At 31.7% G+C, this 9672-nt stretch overlaps 1 protein-coding gene across 1 annotated transcript; it reads left to right on the plus strand.

Moving 5' to 3' along the window:
• The first annotated feature begins 4313 nt into the window (after positions 1 to 4313).
• Positions 4314 to 7325, plus strand: LOC131144261 (uncharacterized). The gene is made up of 2 exons (XM_058092797.1): positions 4314 to 4895; positions 5755 to 7325. The coding sequence occupies exons 1-2, from the start codon at positions 4761 to 4763 to the stop codon at positions 6847 to 6849; spliced, it is 1230 nt and encodes a 409-aa protein (XP_057948780.1). The 5' UTR covers positions 4314 to 4760; the 3' UTR covers positions 6850 to 7325.
• Positions 7326 to 9672: the final 2347 nt, after the last annotated feature.

A 9672-nucleotide genomic window follows, 5' to 3' on the forward strand; every position in this document is an offset into this window, starting at 1 on the left:
CTTTCTTTCCTCTGACAATGTCCTCATCTAAATAGAGCCTTCAATTATATTTAAGAACATGTATTTCATGCCTTAAATTTGAAATTGTGGGCAAATTCAATACAATCTTAATTATTGCTTTTTGTTCAAAATATACAAATTCAAATTTAGGCCAAATTCCAAACTGCCAAACACAGCATTACTGATTTTACTCTCTTGAATTTAGCACAAAATTTACTAAAGTCAAACTTTTCTTGACTATTTTATTTTTTTCAGCCCATGAAGATATTTACAAATTTGACTTAAACAAGAAAATGGCCGATATAATCCATTCTAAAATATCCCCCCTCTTTTTTTTTTTCTAAAATTTAAATCCAAAATTATTGACAAAAATATCTCACTTAAAACTCTCTTGTTCTTCATTTGAAAATTATACATCGGATGGCAAAAAGAGAAAATAAAATATAAAAGGTGAATTAGAAACAAAATATTTCGTAAAATTATTGTATAAAATTTCAATGTTTTATGTCAATAATTTATAATTTTAAATTCATAATTATATTAAATAAATTTTAATTCTTAATAATATTTAACAAGGGAGAAATCATTCTAAAATAAGACCTTTTTTCTTATTTACTTTTTATTTTTTCATATAAAATTTTTAAAAAATATTGTTAAGATAGTATACAAGGTCTTTTAAATACTTGACTAAATTATCCAAATAATGAAGATATTTTTTTACATTTCTCTACTTAAATATTAAAATATTATCTCAAATGAATAAAAAGTTATAATATTCAAAACTCCAACCTGATCATTTTTATTTTTTTCAGATAAAATTATCAAAAAATATTTATTAAGGATTTTACCGGGGCATGGTCGCAAGCTATAGTACCCAAGTCCCTAAATTATATTATTGAGAGGGTAGCTTTCTAGGCAGGGGACCACCGGCCAATGATTCTATGGATTTAAAATGGGTTGGGTAGGTACCATATTGGCCCAATAATTAATTAATTAATTAATGAGGGTTTCATTTCATATTCCAACAACCGTTAGTAAGATGAATTAATTATTTAATTAAACTTTAATTGTTATGTCATTGAAGCTCCACTTGGATAAGAATTTTTTTTTTTTTTTTAAAATGAAAGGAAAACAAATTATTTTTTATTGTATTCTTTTCATCATCTCACATAGCTAAAATTTATTCAAATATAATTCAAAGTGAATAAAAATCTAAGGTTAATACCATTTAAATGAAAACTATTTATTAAATTATTTACATTTGATTTTATCTTTTAAAAAAATGAATAGAAAACGTAAAAACATTTATGTTTTCTTTTGTTGCTTACACTTTCTTTGTTTTATGAGATAGTTTAAATTTAAAATAAAATTAAAAATTTCAAAAAGAATCAAAAAAGAGGTTTAGCGAGAATAATTAACGTGTATTTTAAGTTTTGAATTTGAATTAGTTTGTATTTAGATAAAATGCAATATATATTGCAGGGCAAAATGTATTAATCATCATCTTATGAGATTATGAGATTTGATGAAGAGATACAAACTTTCATTGAGATTTTAAACTTTTTATAAACTTCCTTTAAGACATTACAAAAAGACATGAGTCTTCCTCAAGATTTTAAATTTAAAAACTCAAAATTTATGAACCTAGTCGCAAAATTAGTGTTGATGCCTGAAAATCGAATGACTCTCATGAATCATCCCTCGATCACGAGCACCTAAAAAAAACGAAATAAGCATGGTTTGGAGGACCCGAGATGTGCTTCAGGAGATCATTATGATGCCTAAGTAAATAGTAATAAGAGATTTTGAATTGCAATAGTAGAAAGAGTGAGTATGAGAATGAGATGCTTACTTCCTCCTATGATCTCTTTTTATAATAGTAGAGGCAAACCCTCGTTTCGTTTGACATTCATGAGCTACCTTTATGTCTAAAGGGTTACAAGCAATTCATGGGCGATTATGTAAGTCATCAATTAATTGCAGTTTTCGTAATCGCACCAAGAATTATTGATTGTTTAGTAGGAGTTATACAAGATAACAATAGTTGTTCTCTTGCAACCATACCATTAAACTTAGGGGGCTATAGGTAATACTTTTAGACACGACTTCTTTACCAAACACTAATACTTATTTTTATCCTTTTTCTTAATAATTTTACAAAAAAATACTAATAAACTTTTTCCCATTGGTTTCTTTCTAAAAATCAAAGGATATCATTGAAAACAAATTTTGAGAGGGGATGAACCAATATAGGCATCACTTGTCCGTATAAAACAATGAGCTTCTAAACTCTTAAAAAATAATAATAGTAAGTGAAAACTTTCCATATCATTATTGCTATCACTTAGCTGGCAATTTGAGCAATTTCAAAAATTAGTAGGACTAAGAAAAATATAGTACCTATGTTTCTCCATTGATTTAGAATGCCTACCATACAAAGCAACCCAATAATTGCCCTTCACAAAAAAATATATATGTATTTTTGTAATGGTAGATGGATAAGGGGCATAGTAATGGGTGAAAATATCATGTAGATCTGGATCGAGTGTATATGCCAAAATTAATATTATTTATTATATGCATATATATATATATCTAAACTAAATTACATAATTATAATTATTTTTTTTGTACATTTAATAATTTCTCAAGTAATGAAGAGGTATTACGGATGCTCTCCTTGATTTTGAAAATTAATTTTATTATTCTTTTTAATTATTTTTAAAAATTACAATGCTACTACATTTTTTCAATTTTTAATATTTATATAAAAAAATGAAAAGTACTTTTATTAATTTTTAAAATTTTAAAGTAATTTTAATTATTTTTTAGCTTTTATATATAAAAACCAAAAAAAAAAAAATAGAAAATAAGATTTTAGTGTGTGATTTAAAAAAAAAAAAAAAAGAAACAAAAAATTTGATTTTTATAAGTTAGCATATGTTTATTTAGTGGTTAGTGTTTGAGATGTTATGTTAGAGATCTCAAGTAGGGTTGTAAGTCAAATGTACTCGCATGCTACTTGATCTTAACTCATCTTCTCGAACTCGACTTGTCTTCTAACTTAACTTGATTCTATTCAAATTTAGGTTACTCAAGCATTTAATGAGTTGAGTTCAACTCTATAATACTACTCGAGTCAAATTTGAGCATAATCAATTTTTTTTTTTACTTTTATTATGTTTATATTGTATAAGTCATATATTGTAAGTAAATTCGAGTTCAAGTATCTCACTCTCACTAATCTCATGTTAGAATTTTGAGAAATGGTGAGAAATAATATAATATGCAATATGATAAGCTCTTGTCGTTGTAACGTAGACCTAATGAGCTTATGATGCATTCAAAAAAAAAATAAATAAATAAATAAAATTTTAAGTAAAAACAATCTTTTTATGCAGGATTTAGTGCCACACATTATAGTTTTTCAACTTGACATTAAATAAAATTTTAACTATAATAATTTTGGAAGTTATTTTTAGTTCTTTATTATCATCTAATTAAAAAAGTTTAATGACTAGTAAATACATTTTGTCTTTTTTAATCTTCGATATAATGCATTTTGATGGAAGATTGACCCTATAAGATTTAGATTTGAATAAAATGTAATATAAAATTATATTATAATTTATTTAAAACACCCTTAAAGATATTTGAATTTATAAAAACCAAAAGATTAAATATAAAATCCAAATTCAAATCCAAATTTTATTGATTCATGATACTTAAACCACAAATAAATTTGAAATTTGCACCACATGGCAAATTCCTAACAAAAATTGGATAAAAATTTTGAACAAAACTTTGCAAAAGTTAATTACATTTAATTTAATTTCTCAAACTAATCTAATTAAGTTCATTTCTCAAACTAATCTAATTAAGATCATTTTTCAATTGGTAGACTTATAATTCACCTATAACATTACAATATTTTCAAAGAACGCCTACCCAAGAATTTAATCACGCAATAAAAAAATTAATTGCAGAAAATCAATTAACCGTAGTAAGTAGTAAGTAGCAACTAGTGACTATTACGGATCGGAATGTGGAAATTCCTAACCCGGAATTAGAATATCCCATCCCATCCCACGGCGTATAATTGTCACTATTCCAAGAAAGACACGACGACGTACCGCTGTGTTGAGCTGAGCAAGTCAATGAAACGCGTAGGAACCTAGGCAAACCCGTTTTCTGGTCCTAAATGACCGAATTGCCCTGGTTCTGCCCATCAATTTCGAGCAATCAATGGTCATTATGGTAAAATTGCCCAAACAATTCTCAGATATTTAAACCAGGTCCGGGGCTCCTAAAGTCGACAAGAGAAACGGCTCCCTCATATCTTTACAACTGCCATTCATTGCCAGAGAAGCAAAACTAAAAACCCCACCTTTATTTTATTCTAATATTTTTTTTTCTGTTTTGTTTTTTAGCCATTGTTGGGGTTTTCGTTTTCGAATTCCAGGGCAATTTTTTATTTTCGTTGGAATTCCATTCCAAAATTTGCAATTGGAGACGGTATCTACGAATTGGGTTTTTATTAATTTTGGGGATTCGCAGACCGACTTCTTATACCCAGACCCATGTTTGAGTTCTGATTTCCGGCGAAAAGGAAAAAAATCGATTTTTGGAGAAGAACCCACGAAACTCCTGGCGAGGAAAATTTCTTCTGAGTAAGCGGTTCGCCGGAGATTGGCGAGGGGAAGGCTGAAAATCCACATTTCGTCTTCGGAAGGGTTCTGCGCCGATCGGCCTCTGGAACTATGGATTGTATGGGAAATTTTAACACGGAGAAAATGTTGATGGTGGGTGAAGGAGGAGCGGTGGCCGGAGGAGGAGGAGGGGGTTACTACTGTTCTAAAAAGACGGATGATATCTGCGGTGATGTTTGCGGTCAGGTACTGCTGTTTCTTCCGTTTTGCCGTCGATATTTTGCTGTGTTTTTCGACCCAATTGACTATTATCAGTAATTTTTTTTTACCCATTTGATGTCATTGCAATGTTCTACTTTATTTTAGTGTTTTTTGATTTTCGGTTTGGATAATAAATCTACAGAAATTGATTATGGTTGATCAATTTCATAAACCCTAGTATTCTCAATTGAATGCACCTTTACCTTTTGTGCGTTCATTATTTTGGTGTTTTGTATATGTACGCATTTCTGCCGGGTTGAATTCATCCAAAATCTTTTTCTCATTTCTGAATTTTATCGGAAATTTTGAAAAGCTGGGGTTTAAACCAAGTAGAAAATTCTGTTTTCTCGCATCCCAAATTGTGAAATATATGAAAATTTTTGTTTTATTTTCCCTCACATTTTCTCGGCAGTCAGACAGGGAATTAAATTTTCACCTCTCATCGAGAGCATTCAAATAATTAGCTGGGGGAAGTGGGGATTTATTTTTTTAGGTTGGGGTTTGGCTGCACAACTTCATGTTGTTCAACTATATAATATCAGCATGGACTTTTCAATCCTATTTAGCTACTGAGAGGAGATACGCATTAATTTTCAGATTGGGGGTTTCTGATTTTAGGCACTGTAATGCTAGTTCTTTTTTTTTTTTGGTTGGCTTCTTATCCCCTTCCAAACAGATTCATCTTTTAGCTGTTGTTCTGGTGACGATAGCTCACCTTTATATCTCTCTTTTTGACTTATTTCCTATAATTTTAGAAAGTTCTTGCATGGTACACGTGTTTTTGATATTTTTTGAGTTGTGGTATGATTTGAATCTTATAAAACATGCTTCTTTTAATTTGCAGGGCTCAAGCAGATTCAGCATGTCAAGACTCCGTTGCATCTTGCATGGTTTGGATTTGAAAATATATCTCTTTCTATTTACTATTGTCCCAACATGCATCTTTGTGGGTTATATCCATGGTCAGAAGATCACATACTTTCTGCGGCCATTATGGGAATCCCCACCTAAACCATTCCATGATATTCCGCATTATTATCATGAGAATGTCTCCATGGAGAACCTTTGCAAACTACATGGTTGGGGAATCCGTGAATACCCAAGGCGTGTTTTTGATGCAGTTTTGTTTAGTAATGAGGTGGACATGCTCAACATACGTTGGAAAGAGTTGAACCCTTATGTAACAGAGTTTGTTCTCCTTGAATCGAATTCAACATTCACTGGGCTGCCAAAGCCTCTGTTTTTTGCAAGGCATCGAAATCAGTTCAAATTTGTTGAGCCTCGGTTGACCTATGGTACTGTTGGTGGGAGATTTAAGAAAGGGGAGAACCCATTTGTTGAGGAGGCATACCAGCGGTTAGCGTTGGATCAACTTCTGAAAGTAGCAGGTATTTCTGATGATGATTTATTGATCATGTCAGATGTTGATGAGATACCAAGCAGACACACTATCAATCTGTTGAGATGGTGCGATGAGATTCCTCCGATCATGCATCTTCAGCTGCGGAACTATCTGTATTCTTTTGAGTTTTTTGTGGATAATGAAAGTTGGAGAGCCTCAATACATAGATATCAGTCCGGCAAGACAAAGTATGCACACTATCGCCAGACTGATGACCTACTGGCAGATGCAGGGTGGCACTGTAGCTTTTGCTTCCGCCATATCAGTGAGTTCATATTCAAGATGAAAGCTTATAGCCACTATGATCGAGTGAGATTCTCTCATTATTTGAACCCCAAAAGAATTCAAAAGATCATCTGCAAAGGTGATGACTTATTTGACATGCTTCCAGAGGAGTACACATTCAAGGAAATTATTGGGAAATTGGGACCTGTTCCTCATTCCTATTCAGCTGTTCATCTTCCGATGCATCTTTTGGAAAATGCTGACGAGTATAAGTATCTCCTTCCTGGGAACTGCGTAAGGGAAAGTGGCTGATTCTTTGGGCAAGTTCTGATTGTTCGTTAGGGTTGGAGATGCAGCTTGTGTGACTCCCATGAAGTGCTCTGCTGGTTAATTAATGATTGTGGTGTCACTGATACAGCTGTGCCATATGCCCTTCAAAATTGGTACCATCCATTGAGATATGTTTGGAGAAATGGATGAATACTTGGATTTGCTGGGATAAGTGGTGAAATTTCGTATATGATCCTGTATGCTAGCTTTCATTCAAGGCGAAGCAGAACCATTTGCTGAGTGGGGAGCTTGCTGTGAATATAACAGCGAAGTTGTGCAGGGTGCTTTTGTATTAGTACTCTAATAGCATCACGACCAAAGTATACCCGATTCATTTCCTCCTTATTTCCCTCTTTTTTTTTTTTTGAAAAATAGGAGATTTGAGTGGCATACTAGGGTTTTCCCATGTTAGGAAGTTTTGACTCGAGACTAATTTATTCATATTTGTTGTCATTCAACTCCTTTACTTTGGCTTAATGCTTTTTAATCTCTTATTGATGATACTGCTACTGTCATTTCCCTTATTCATAAGATAAACTCCCACTCTAAACAATGGTTTGATTTATAGCTCTTTGATTATGGGTTGCCTCTAAACATGCAACCAGTTATGTGTGTATGAGCATCAGTTGCCAACTTTTTTTTCCATCTTGAATTCATTTTATATAAAAAGTTTGGATACACCATTTTTGTCCATTATGGAAGCAAAAGAATGGTAATTTCCAGAAATCAAATATATTAGGCAATTTCCAGACTATCAAATATATTAGTAAAGCTACAAATTTTGGTATATTTTTTGTTAAAATGTCATATATCAGTTCTCAGTTTTTAGCTTCTACTTTGGTGTTTTTTACTATAATTTGATCAGTGTAGAGCTGTAATTTGCGCTGTTGGAACTAGTTTGAATGTTTGGTGGTGCGGTGCAAAGCAGGGGCTAGCAAGACACCGCAAGCCCAATCCCATCCGTTGGTTTTATGTTTTTGAAGCTTGGAGTTTGTTTTAGATGACTCAAATTCTATGATATGAGATTTTATGTGCTCTCCCAATCTCACTTGGATGTAAAAAGTTCTCAAAGTTCCAAACTCATGGATGATAACTGGGTCTTGATAACGGGTTGAAGACCTTGGCCAGTGCTTACTCGTGCCCGAAAGCTTCTTATCTAAATAATACAGCTGTATTAAGCTTCCCAAAAGTCTAATCCTGTGTGTTTCTTGTGCGAGTGGGCATGGCCAGCATCTGGACATGAGCTCCACCCGTGTGAGTATCTAGGACACACTTGGGATTAAGTTTTTGTATTGGTAATCATTTTTGTAAATAATTTTAGCCGTTGAATGCATATGATATGTGCATAGTTTATTTATTTTTATATAATTTACTACTTTTTAAATTTTATTTATTTATATTTTTTCAATCAATTAAAATTTTATTCTTAAGTGATGATATTATACTCCACTGAAATCTAAAGTTTGTGCAAGAAAATTTTTTTGGATGTTAAAAAAAATACCGAAGAAAAGGTTGTGGTTATGAGTGAGTTATGCAATATTTATTGTTAATTATATGTAGTTATGCAGTTATGAGTCACTATATTAAGTTGAGCAGGGTAAACAATTTCATCTATTGCCCCTTTAGGCCCAAAGGTTACTTTTTGTCTTAAATTAATTATTAAGATTTTATTTGTATTACAGAATTCGTTTGAGAAAAGAGAATGACAAAAAAAAAAAAATTTATTTTTTATTGTATTTTCCCCCTATATATCTTATATTATTGAAAATCAAATTCGTATTTATTTGTTTACTATATATTATTCTCTTTTATCCTTTAATAACAAAACATGAAAAGCGAATTCTTTTATATTTTTGTTCCCTTCTTTCTATTATTTTTCGTGTTCCAAACGGGGCTTGAATATCAACGTGTACTTTCTTTTTTTTTTTAATTTTGTGAATATGAAATATAATATTTTAGTCATATGCAAATTTTTAGCTTAGAACTTACTTCGCCATTGAAGGAAGGTTCAGTCTTGACACATAATTAATCCTTCATTGAAATCTTTGGGGTCAATTCTGATGATATGCCTTCCATATGACTGCTGTTTGGCTCAATTTTCTTTTGAGGGAGCACTTGCTTGGCACAGCCTTTGTGCAGGAACATTGGTTTTCCAAGCAGCTAGAGGCTCCTATAGTCCTATACATGATATAGTCATTATGGCCATCCTCTCCCACCCATTTTGCCCAGCCAAAAAGGAAAATGATGCAGCAAATTCTAGAGGGATGCTCGAAGTAATATTCCTGTTGATCAAAGCATGTTGCTAGGAACAAAGTGAAGGCAAATATCAATGTGAAGATTGGTTGATTGTGCATCATATACTTTTACTGTTGTGTTTTTGGGGTTGGGGATTTGCATATTTGAACATACACTGTTGACCCCAAATAATTGAGGTTAATAATATTAGATGCCTTTGGAATGTGTTGTGATGTGATCCTACACTAACCCTAAAAAAAAAACAGAAGTTGGCTTTAAGATAGTAATTTTTACCATTAATAGATCGGAAGTTGAGGCAGTTTTCTTTCTTTCTTACTTTTTTTAACCTCTTCAAATTATTTCAGAAAGCTCATTTGACAAATATATAATTGAAATGAAATTTTCAAATAAGAGATAAGCGAGTAAACAGACAATTTTACATTGATGCGCTAACACATTTTTTTTTTAAAGAAAAAAAAATTTGAGCGGACTTCTTCCGTAATTATCAAAAGCTTATCGCATGACTGTTGAAAACCACAAAGCACATACAGTGCTAGTTGATTCAACAAA

This window comes from Malania oleifera, chromosome 12, assembly GCF_029873635.1.
Source record: "Malania oleifera isolate guangnan ecotype guangnan chromosome 12, ASM2987363v1, whole genome shotgun sequence".
Lineage (NCBI taxonomy): Eukaryota > Viridiplantae > Streptophyta > Magnoliopsida > Santalales > Ximeniaceae > Malania > Malania oleifera.